Source organism: Dysidea avara, chromosome 8 (genome assembly GCF_963678975.1).
Source record: "Dysidea avara chromosome 8, odDysAvar1.4, whole genome shotgun sequence".
Classification (NCBI taxonomy): domain Eukaryota; kingdom Metazoa; phylum Porifera; class Demospongiae; order Dictyoceratida; family Dysideidae; genus Dysidea; species Dysidea avara.
In genome coordinates, this window is record NC_089279.1 from 5272398 (window position 1) to 5285043 (window position 12646).

Consider the following 12646-nt stretch of genomic DNA (forward strand, 5'->3'; position numbering starts at 1 on the left):
GCTTTGGTAGTTTACGGCTTGCCGTTTATTATTAAAGAAGAATGCTTCCCTCTAGGATTTTCGTGTGACCAATAGTCTCTTGTAGTGAAGGGGACCAGCCAGCGAAATGGCCAGCCATGAAGAACTTATCGCTGAGATGCCAAAACTGGAGAAGCTGAGTAACGCGCAACGACTCAAGCACGCCAAGAAACGAAGGCAGAAACAACTTAAAAAATGGCAGGAGACAGAACGGGGCCTGCGCCAGTCAGTAGCCCAGTCTGTGGTAATCAACGATCCTAGCATTCGCCGTTCTACCAGGCAACGCCTAGTGAATTTTGACGAAGACGCAATGCTGAGGGACGCAATTAACAGAAACGATGCTGAGGAAGGTACGCTAGCCTCTCTCTACTCTACCATCTTAGCTCTATAGCTTATTTCTCTTCTAGTGAGGTATTATTTGGAGAGTGAAGTGGACCCAAACATCAGCAATGCGGATGGTTTGTCGTCGCTACATATGGTAAATTGTGTAATCAAGTAGTCATTGTTTTGGTGGGTAGGGGGTGTGGCGAGCAGCGGATATTTTGCAAGCTGTTTTGTCTGACCAATTTGTGCACAAAATGTTGAAGCCATACATATATGTTGGGTAAATGTGGGGCTGGTTATACATGCTTCTTGTGGCTTGCTTAAATTTTTACGATTGTTAAATCTGCGAGACACAAAGAATTTCTCCAAAATTCTATACATCTCTTTAATAAGTACCGGCCATAGCATGTAACGAGAACGTTTTGGTAAAACACTATTCACTCAAAATCATAAGCATTTTAGCCTTTTAACAGATAGTTTTAGCTTCAATTCGTAAATTGCACAGAAATTGGGACCTCATACATATCACCCACTGTAGCTACATGTACAGTACAACAATATAAATGTTATCTACACACTCTCCTGTATGCTTCTGTTTGTATTCTAAAATATTAATATTGGATTTCATTCCAATAGCCCACAATCTGCGACCACAGCCATATTTTTGACATTGACTAGTGACTTCTGTCGAAATTTCATTTCAGTATATGAATTTCATGCACTATTAGTTAGATGGTTTTGACCATCCTAAGAAAACAGCCTTCTTCACTTAAATTGGCTCAGTTTGTTGACTGTCACTTTGAACACATAGTACAGTTGCTATTGGTTGACTTGAAGCATTCTTGCCCCATCAAAAGCATAGTGTAACAACTGTTTTCATTTACGCTATTTTGTTAAAGAGTGAGTCATATATTTGACCTTGTGAGTTGTAATAGCATTTCCCTTGTACAGATTTTTAAATGTGCGATAGTTGAAGCGGAAGCCATCCATATCTCTGCCCTAATATTCTGAGAAATCACCAGGGGGCTATCACATCATATGGGTGATTAGTCCCCCAATCAGATGTTATGTCTGTAATCTTGTTAGGGAAGATTGCTTCTTGTCCATTTAAATCATTGTTATGACAGCCAGAAAGAAGTGGACAAGGAACTATTGTATTGCACAAGGTGGAGCCGAGCACTTGAAACTTTGGGTTTGTTTGTCTTATAACAAATTTTAGGTGATAATTATATTTTGGTCAATTTTTTTGGACATTTGTTTTATATACACAGCCCATTTTAGTTTTCAACCTAATCTGCAGTACAGGACAAGTATTCCTAATCTTGACCATGTAACACAAAAAAAATTTTAGCTAAAAATTTTGCCAAACCGAAACCTTTTGTGGTAAATTCACTTCAAGTTTCACTGACCTTTTGTACTATATGGTACATACTTTCATCCTAGGCGCACTTTAATGGTTTGATAGTTTTGATTCAAACTAGTTCGTATGTTATTCTAGTGTTGTATTGAGGATGGCTCAGATGATCTGGCTGCTCTACTTGTGGAGTTCAAAGCTGATCTTGAGTCACGGGACATAGAGGGTTGGACACCATTGCACGCTGCTGCTAACTGTGGCAATCTTAAGATGATAAATTTCCTGCTTGATCAGGGAGCTAGCCTCGTTGCCATCAACCATGATGATAAGATGCCGATTGACGTAGCTGCTGATAGCGACATCAGATATGTATTACAGCAGAAAATGACCGAGGCCGGTATGTTGATGATGTGTTGATCTATTGTTTCCTCTTGACGCACTTTGATCAAGCTCATTGATAGGTTACACGGAGGATGTCCTGGGATACATCCGTGCCAGCGTTGCCAAGACGATGTTAGCAGATTTGAAGGACAGTGTTCGGTCAGAGAGAACATTAGACATCAAGGACAAATATGGCACCACAGCAGTAAGAACCATACAGCATGTGGAATCCCCTAGGGTAAATTACTATGTGATCACAGGCACACATAGCGGCAGCTAATGGCTACTTGGAAGTATTACAGTTCTTAATTGATCATAAAGCCAATCTCAATATTCAAGACAACGAGGGATGGACACCAGTACATGCAGCTGTTTTGTGGAATCAGGTACAATCTATACTTGTTGTGTTTGTCTTATTTTGTTACTGCTTGTACAAGCTAAAAATGGTCACCAGAATACTACCATGTGTGTATGGTTAGGCCTCCTTTACTATTCAACCACTTGTGACATCATCACACATGCATTGTGACAGACAGACAGACACACACACACGCACGTGCACACACAGACAAACACACACACACTGTTCATGTACGTGTATAGCTGGTGGGAGACTTAAGTGAATTTCTTACGACATTATTACAAAGTCGAAATGTTGTCAGGAAATTTTTAATGGAATAAGAGTTTGAAAGATTTTAGTTATGTATGAGTTAAAACATTGCTACAGAATATAAAATGCAAAAAAATGGGCAAGGGACAATGCCATATATGTAGTTGAAACAACCACAGCCTTACTGGGTAGTTTTAGAATGGCATGTTAGATATACCGGGAAATATAGAACAGTAAGTAGAGCAAAGGCACCCTTGGACAAGAGGAATGGTGAATCTATAGAAGAATATTATATTCTTAAAGTTTTGAGCATGTATAGCACTCAATAAATGGTCTTGGGATGAAACATTGTTACTCTTCTTTTTACTTTTGCCCTCCATGTTAAGTCTTATAGTAGTGAGGTATACTGCTTAGTGGGCTGTTTATGGTAAAAAGCCTTTGAAATTTATTAAAGTTTTGTAGGCTGTCTGTGTTATAAAGTATTTTAGTTGCAGCAAGCAACAACTTGTATCATGTTTAGTAGTATAGGAAATGATTGTTGTGAGTTGTGGAACTGCTTCTAGTTGGGCCAACTGTTGTTTTGTGTAGTAACTCTTGGTAGTAATGTTACATCATGTTGAATTTGTAATTTCCTGTTTCCAAGAATACAGCCAAAATTTGACGTTTCCATTAGTTATGATGTCATTAGGTAGTGGGTGATTTTATGTTGCATAAAAATTTATGGGTGCAGCTAAATGAATATTCCTTGAAGTCAACCACATTGTTAAGGTGTCCTTATTAGTGAGGTGTCCTGATTTCAGGGGTCTAAATGTGTGTACACTAATACAAATGGGACCATGGACAAGTGTCCTGATTATCAAGGTGTCCTTATTGGTGAGGTTTCCTGATTTCTGGTCGGCAGATTCTACAGCATGTACTCGGCAATTTCCCACAACAAAACAGTATACAGTTTCAAACTTCCACCGAGATTAGACAACTGGTTCTTTTTCAGAACTATATACACATAATCAATTGGCATGGGTTGATTACTACAGTATTTACATTTGAAGGAAAAGTAAATTTAATAGTTTCATAATTAATACTTTGAATTACCATCCTGTGACATTTAAACAGTTTGGCAGATTTATCACATGTGCAGCTGGTATCGACTCACAGTTATCAGGAAAATATTTTTTGCGATTTTCCTTAAATTTAATTTCTCCAAACTTTACTGATTACATTATGCAATCTTTTTTTTTCAACACTGAATTTGTTATATGAACATTTAATCGTGGTTTAGGATGTAATTGTAGCTACCACAAGTGTTGAGTGTCAGTGAGAAATGATTGAGTACCATGGTGTCCTTGTGTTAATAATACAGATGTAGATTGCCTTGTTTAATTTGCTCAGACTCGGCTTCGAAAATGAACAAGGCACACCACATCAGTAGAGCAAGCTTAATAGTTAAGAGTACTGGCACAAATGAGGGGCCAAGAACCTCATTTTGTGCTCACAGAAGCAATCTTTGTTGACAATACATGCTGTAGTAATAGTTGAGTCATACAAACACCCATTGTTAAGGGATGTTTTTCGTAAACTATTCATCAACAACATCTCTTTTGTTGCACAATCACATTACCAGAATTTATGGTGCGGTGTTGATGAAGGATTTCAAATAAAATGATTTACATTTTAGTGTCATAATGCATCCAGCCAATGTCAAGAGTTTATAATGGTATAGGGAGAGTATCGAACTTTGCTATACTCAATGAAAAATGAGCCCGTAAAGTAGCCCACACATCTTTGTGTCCTTTCATAAATCTGACCGCTGTTGATTGCCCAGATTAACACCTTCTTAGTTTGGTCGGGTGGTCTGCATTGAATCCCTATGGCTAAAACCACATCTAGATGTGTCACTCAGTTTCAAGAATGGCGACCATGATGAAATCTCGTATTAAGACGTCATGTGCAAAGTTGATATCTGGCTTTCCAGGTTAGTTGGCTGTGTCTTTCTCTTTGTACTAAGTTCCTCAGCGCATTGTGCCATACTTTTCTTGAGTACACTGTTCTTTAACTCTGTAGCTTCAGTCTCTCAACGTGTATGCGTGTGCCCACTGCACTTATTAGTCACCAATCAACACAAATCATCGAGTCATTTGAATGATGCCATAGGGCTTTACAGGCTCATTTTTCACAGTGTATAGCTTAGTTCAACACTCTCCCTACACCATTATAAACTCTTGCCAATATACATTCAGTTCTCTTTTTGTTACACTGTGAGTTTCATTAACATCATCATCCATTGGAAGGGTATTTCAGTGTTTACTAATGGTTACAATTAGGTTTCTTCCATTGTCAAACCATACGTGTGAAAGGTGATTAAAACTGCTTTTCCATCTGTAGCATGTTGAAATTTGATGCAGCTAAAATGAAACACATGAGTGCACAGGAAGGCAAAACTACAGTGGGATCTCTCTAAGCCTACAAGCCTCAAGTGGCTGGTAGAGTAACTATCTAGAGTACATAAATATAACCTTTACTTTCTGAGCTATTATTTAATTCATTTATCTAGTTAAGTAATAATACTGCCTGCCTGTATTGCTATTGTGAGTATCAGCGGATGACAAACCGATGATTAAATATTATCACTTGTTACCGTGTAGCTGGTATTGTAACAAGACTTAAGTTTAGTCATTTGCTGCTATTACACTGTAATTAGTGTTGCACTGAAGCAACATTTTGATAATATTTTCACTAATCCGATAAACTGATACACACCCATCTTTCAACAGATTTTACTATACAGGTATTATATTAAGGACCTATTTAGCTTATTTGTAGTGGCAGTAGTGATGCTACAATGATAGCTGACAGTACATTTCAGCAGTAATAACAATGTTGTAATGTAACATCAAGATATTATTGTTAGCATTGTTGTACATGAACTTGTAGATTTGTATTTGCCGCTTTTTGTCGTCATGGAGCCAATTTTGATACTGGCACACAAAACTACAGCCAGTACATATATATGTTTCAGGCTTATGAGCATCCTGATAAAACTATAGTATATTCAAAGGTCACATGCTAAGTGCCCTGCCCAAATAAACCTGTGAGTTAAAAGTTAAGGGCACAGATATGAATAACTACATGTAATTTTAAACCATGGTTCATTTATCGATTTATCCTGAACCATTTTGCCTTAAGGCTAACCAGTCAGCTTTCTTTCATTCAAGCTTTCTCCAGGCCAGTTTCATCGTTGGTACTAAAGACAGCTGATAACTGATTGAATGGTGGGAAACATGATGGCATACATGAATAGAATCTGCTTTTTTTTCTCTTGCAATTCAAATCTGAAATAACTGGTTTGTGTTGGTAGGCACACATGTGTCATATTGACACTGTGCTTGTTGTGTTGCTATTGTAACAAACTGTTGAAATTTCAGATGCTATAATAGCTCGCTATATAGTATGTCATTTTGTCTCGTATTGTATAATACTAGTCATTTGAGGATTAAAGCCTTCTAACTGTGAGTGATTTCTGTATCACACAACAGCCAAAGAACTGTTTTATGATAGGTTTTCCACCCACACTTGTTACCACTAACTAGTAAGACTATTTATAATGTATTTCATTAGCTGCCTTTGATATGACTACACAGAGAAACCTGGATGTTCAGCATAATACTGAATTATAAACTCTTGTTCAGAGGAACCACATTTTTATGCAATGTTTTGTTTCTTTTGCATGTGGAAGTTAATAATGTAATGTTTGAGGACACGGTAATCATTGTTCTCCACTAAACAATGGCTGCAGTGTCAACTCAGCCCCAGCAATGTGTGGGTGCGTTCACTGTTGTTTTATCAACTACCTTACCATTGTATACCAACTAACTCACTTTGTTGCTTTTTCTTTATCACATTATTTCCAGTGCCACCATGACCCCAAAACACTAGTTGGAAGGGGTAGGGGGAGGGGAGTTAAAAGAAGTAACATGTTACTATTTCTGGAGCTAATATTTACTCCCCAATTCCGAGCAGGTCTCACTATCCCAATATGGTAGTACAAAACATTTGATGGAATGTAAATATTACTAGTGCTTGATTGACTTCGATTAGTATTTTCAGAAGTACTTGTTAGAACAGAAGTAAGTTATTTGTCGAAGGTTTCTGACAATCATCTTGCTTCATGCTATAAAGTCTGACTGAGCTCCGTACTTGTGTGTTCTAGAAGAGAAGATTGTGGTTTGGTCTTGTCAAATGTACTACCCCTGAACTAATATAATCAGCTATTAAGTGCATCTTGACTATATTTGGGACCTACAGCACTTGACAAGAGTATAATGAGGTGGTCTTATTAATGAGGTATATGTGACCTATAAATAATAATAAATTAACGTTGCTGCTATATTTGCTGGCTACATAACTTGTTTGTTTTGGACATAATATTATGTATACATTGTTTGTTTCAGCCCAAGGCAATATTGATGTTAGCCAAACATGGTGCAGATGTCTCAATTCATAACATCCGTGATGAAACACCATTCGGTATGCCACTTCATAAACCATCCCTCCACTGCTGTAAGCTGTTCTAATCACTGTAGCTATCTCAGAACTGCCTGACATTCGTCAACTCTTGGTTGATCTTCAATCTGGTGTTCATCCTGATGAACTGGAAGCTGCTTTAACGGAAGCTGACAGTGAGGCGGCAACCAGCAACAGGAAGACAAGAAGGTAAGGGAGGAGAGAGGGAATTGGTGTGTCTTGGTTGAACTGAATTGTGTTGATTGCTGTTTACAGCATGTCTGTGAGACGTGCCAGTCAAAGGGATAAAGATGGAATGCAGCGAAGTGATTCTCACAAGGAGGCTGAAATGCGACGGGCCTCTTTGACCCAAATGGTAACAGCATGAACACAAACACCTTTGATCATATAATCACTTACAGGACGAAGGCTCACAACAAGCTCTCCAAGTACTACAAGACTCAGCTGAGGCCCCTGGAAGTCCTGGGGTAGAAATAACTAGTTCTATGCTACTAGATGATGACGACGATGAGCAAGACAAACAAACTCCAAAGAGCCCCGAAGAAACAACAACAACAGAAGAAGAAAACCAAACAGCACAAGACAATAAAGCAGACAATGATGAAGCTGTAACTTCAGATACTCAGCCCACACCAGCTAGCAACGATGACCAAGTGAAAATAAGATCGCCTGATCGTGAGGATGACAATCGTGAGCGACCCAAGAGTGTCTTAAAGAAGACCGACTATACCCCACCTGTATTAACCACCACTACAACAACAACAACAACTAATGCACACACAGACAGGGAATGTTGTATTATCTTATAATTACAAAATGTTCATTTTAATATAGTAGTGATGTTTTAATTACAATTAATTATATTTTTTCATTGTATAATATGTACATTGGATAATGTGTTGATAGTTTCCATGGTAACATTGTTATTGTACAGGTCTATTGTTGTTAAAGATTTGACAGTTTTTAGTGTGTCCACGAACTGCATCACATGAGCATTGCCAAGGTAACAGCTTTGTGCTATCAATTGTTGTACGTGTGCCTGTAATTAAAACAACAGGTTAAAATTGTACTGTATAAGTAGGGATCGGTTCTAAAATAATGAGTGCTGCATAAAATGCCTCCTTCCACCCTAGAGACATCTTATGCAAGAAAAGTTTAGTTTGCCTGTGTGATGACCACACTCACAAGCCTGGCAGATACCTGTACTCCACAATAGGCTTGAGACCATACATGTATTAATGATCTAATAACAACTGAGCACGGAGACCATACCTCTTAATCTATTTACTTGAACATGATGAACTCACCCCCTTATTGGTCTAGCTGCATTTTACAATGAAAATAAAGAATAGTGACCACGCCTCTTGGTTATGGGTTAGTCTCACGCACTAGACAGTTTGTGTGGGGGAGACAAATTAACCATTGGTCACTGTTGCACACCCAATTATTGAAATTCTTAGTGTAATAAAGGAATGAATCCAGATTACAAACTGTTTTTACGAAAGTTTAACAATGCCATAAGCTTATTAGGATCTTTGTTCCTGCAGTACAGGGCTCTTAAAAGCATTGGTAAAGGAAGGAGTATGGTTTGCCATGGATTTGTGAAATGGCAGAATTGTCGCGGAAGACTTTCAACAATGTTTCAAATACATCACCAGTAGAATTTAGCCTCAGTACTGCTCACAGACGTGACTGGCACGAATATTACATCATCCATGGCACAAAACAAACAGTGATGTAATCTAATTGCATTCCAGTATATTCACGAAAAGCATGCAACAGTGGCCAGATGGTTTATTTGCCACTCCCACACAAACTGTCTGGCATGCAAGACTACTTAAGTAAAAGGCTGACTCAAGATACTCTAATACAGCAGTTACCCTAATAGAACAGCCACCGAGCTATGCTGCAATACCATCATTCATTTCTTGTTTCACTAATGCCTTCATTGTAATAATACTAGTTGTTTAGTTTTTTTTTGTTACCCATGTGCTACTTTGGCATTGAACACAATAATTGTTATAACATGCCAATGTAGCAATGCCATAATATTGCTCGGATCCATACTTCATTTTAGTGAAAATATATTATGCAAGGCAAGCCAAAGAGTGGATAACAGACTTCAGGAATGAAACTTACAACAGACATAGATGCCATTGTGTCGGGTCTGGAAGAACTTTTGGAAAGTATCATATTTTAGGAGTGATTGATTGCTCTATTAGAGTATTTGTTTTTGTTGTTGCACAATAAAAGTGGGACACACATCATGTGATCTCCAAGGCTATTCAGTTCAACATGTTATAAAAGGAAATATCCTAATGTGTGAATTGGTAGGTATGTGTATCACTTCTTTCAGCCACCTCAAACACATTGCATATATACCTAATTATAATAGGATATTATTGGGGACTATAATAGGATATTCTTTGGGGGAAACATTTTGTAGATGACCATCATTCAAATTGCAAGGGGAAATTTGGGATCTTTTATGCATCAAGAATGCCATTTTAATCGAGCTACATATTTCGACGGGGAAAATTCTCGCTATAAAGTATGATGTCCCTAGTTAAAAAGCAAACACTGAGTTATCCATACTTCTTGTGACTGTAAACAAAGTAAACAAAACAGATTCAAACTAACAGAACCAATCACACATGCTTGTTTTGATTGGAGGCAATTTCAACCACTGTCCATAACACACCCTTTTATTACACATCACTGAGGAATTGATTTTTGTCATTTGTAACAAAGTATTCTTAATTTTAAGGTGTAATACATGTAAAACTGGATTTGGCCTTTTATACACAATACAAGAGTCCTTAAAGAGGGATACAAGGGTCATTAAAGAGGGATACAAGGGTCATTAAAGAGGGATACAAGGGTCATTAAAGAGGGATACAAAGGTCCTTAAAGAGGGATACAAAGGTCCTTAAAGAGGGATACAAAGGTCCTTAAAGAGGGATACAAGGGTCATTAAAGAGGGATACAAGGGTCCTTAAAGAGGGATACAAAGGTCCTTAAAGAGGGATACAAAGGTCCTTAAAGAGGGATACAAGGGTCCTTAAAGAGGGATACAAGGGTCATTAAAGAGGGATACAAAGGTCCTTAAAGAGGGGTACATGGTACAATACACTAAGGCTTACGTGATTTTGTAGTTTACACTTCAGCAGAGACACAATCGGTGACGGATCATGTGAGACAGTGGCCGATAGGTTGATGTAGTTGAGATGTATTGCTATGGGAACATGTTGGAGGGCACTATTTAGAAGATTGTAACTTATATCCAAGTGGCGCAACTTCTTCATCTCTACAAACAAGAGAAAGCATATAAAGCATGTTGGGTGGACAGCGTCTAGACCCTTTTAGTCTCAAGACCATGCTTATTTTCATCTCAATACACACATTAAAATTGTAAAGCGTGTGAGGTGGTTGTCATTTTCATGTCTATATATGTAGTTGATGGAAGTTTAGCCCACTAAGTTATAGTTATATCCTGTTATGAACATAATAACAATGATATTATCAGAGTATACTATTTTATAGCCCAGTGCAAGGGAGTGTGTGGGAGTTTATGGATATTAAAGTGAGTTCCTGACGGTTGCTGTTAGTGTGCACAAAAATTTCTTCCAAATTGTGTAGAGATTTAGCTACTAGAGAGAGGCTACTGATTATAAACTACAGTGATGGATGATTTTACAAAGCAGTAGTGTTCATGTATGACTCTCCTTTAGCTATATAGGGTTAGTGGAGTGGCATCGTGAGGATTATAAAGATGGAAATTGGTGAGGACTGCTCCGAGAGGACCAGAAAAGTTGGTTCTCACCCAGTGTACACTGATTTGATAATTGATTTATCTGTTTTAACTATAGAATTCGGCCAAGGCCATTTTCCATTCCAGAGTATACAGACAGTTACATACTGAGACACACACCAGTACAAATATACTATGCACAACACAACAACACAACTACACACCATACAATAAATGATCATACAAATTGTCAGAAGGACAAGCTTTAACACAGCATAACGGCCAACACAGAATATAACGGCCAACACAGAATATAACAACTCATTTTGTTTAACCATCACAACACTGTGTATTATTATTATTATCAATTTTGTCAAAAGACTGGGTTGTACAAAAGGACACACCTGTAAACATACTCCCCACACATTAACTATTTTATTGAGCAAGTGCAGGTGCTTCACTGGTGGGTTACTTGCTATACCCTTTCCATATATGGCTATTTGCTTCATTAGCAACAGTATCACGCTGTTGTTATGATGCAGTTTGAGTGGCTTCACCACAGCTTGATAAGTTAGTTATCACCTGGTGATAACTAACTGGGTGATAACTAACTCCTACACACTGGGATTTAATCCTGTCAAATAATCCTCGTAAATCAGGTATCATGTACACTTACTGTACCATACATTGTGACTATCACCCACCCACACGGAGTGCGAGAGACTGGACATAAGCATGTCCAGAGACAATTATAATTTTTTTTAAACCCCAGTGAAAATGTCAGGCAAACTAAAGCATTACCTGACATTAATACACTGCTGCTTTACAAAATTTGGCATTCAGGGAATACATAAATAGATTTACTTAACTTTAGTATGTATAATGGTACAATCATTATTGTGTTTACTATTTACTTATGCACTAAAAATGCTATACAACCTTGGACTATTTCCTTGTATTTTGATCTGATATTTTGTCAGGCAGGTTCCATTGTGGTCGGCCATGCATGATATTTGCCTGACAAATGGCCTATGTCAGGCAGTAATAATTGACTCTGATGTCTACAATTAGAAGCCCATAAATATAATATAGCATTTCTTATAATTCCAGTTTAAGTGTGATAGCATTCCAAAATAATGCAACTACAGTCAAACCTCCTGAGTTAAGGCCACAATAAAAACAAACCTCCATAATGCCATATATCAACAAATTTGGAAATAAACCAAATTTGGATCATCAAACCACCAATTTTAATATTTATTTTCATACCTTGTGTTGCTAATAAATTAGTGTGGCTTCATGCATGCAATTGAGTGTGTGTCTCATGACAATAGCTGCCTGCTGCAAGACTGGAAGAATTCATACTAGAGTAGTGGCATGACTCCACGTAAGCTAGCAGACAGCGGATTTATGCACACCCATTGGTAAATGGGTGGGGCTCCATGTATGCTTAGAGACAGAAACACACAATCCTGATAAGTGGGTGTGGCTCACACAAAAGAAGCTGAGCTGCAGTAGGAATAAGTTAATACACTTCCATACAAACTTATGATCCATTACATAATCCAGTTGGACATTCTATAAAGTGGGTCAGACTCTACCATGCAAGACAGGTAGCCAGCTCAAGGATTGTACAGTATACAGCATCTATGCTCTGCCTGTTACAAAGCCTTACACATAATAAAAT

The 12646-nt window shown here is 37.9% G+C and overlaps 2 protein-coding genes across 2 annotated transcripts in view; one reads left to right on the top strand and one right to left on the bottom strand.

Moving 5' to 3' along the window:
• LOC136265151 (protein phosphatase 1 regulatory inhibitor subunit 16B-like) lies at positions 1–8187 on the top strand. Its single transcript, XM_066059961.1, has 9 exons — positions 1–368; positions 426–496; positions 1841–2093; positions 2158–2282; positions 2338–2463; positions 7136–7211; positions 7268–7397; positions 7464–7563; positions 7610–8187. Exons 1-9 carry the CDS (start codon positions 107–109, stop codon positions 8015–8017), a joined length of 1551 nt encoding a protein of 516 aa, XP_065916033.1. The 5' UTR covers positions 1–106; the 3' UTR covers positions 8018–8187.
• LOC136265148 (tonsoku-like protein) overlaps positions 8028–12646 on the bottom strand; it is a 13816-nt gene continuing 9197 nt past the window's right edge. The window contains exons 13-14 of the mRNA XM_066059957.1: positions 10352–10515; positions 8028–8247 (exon numbers count right to left, since the gene is read on the bottom strand). Coding sequence (XP_065916029.1) covers positions 8077–8247; positions 10352–10515 — 335 coding nt within the window. The 3' untranslated portion in view covers positions 8028–8076. The remainder of the gene's footprint in view (positions 8248–10351; positions 10516–12646) is intronic.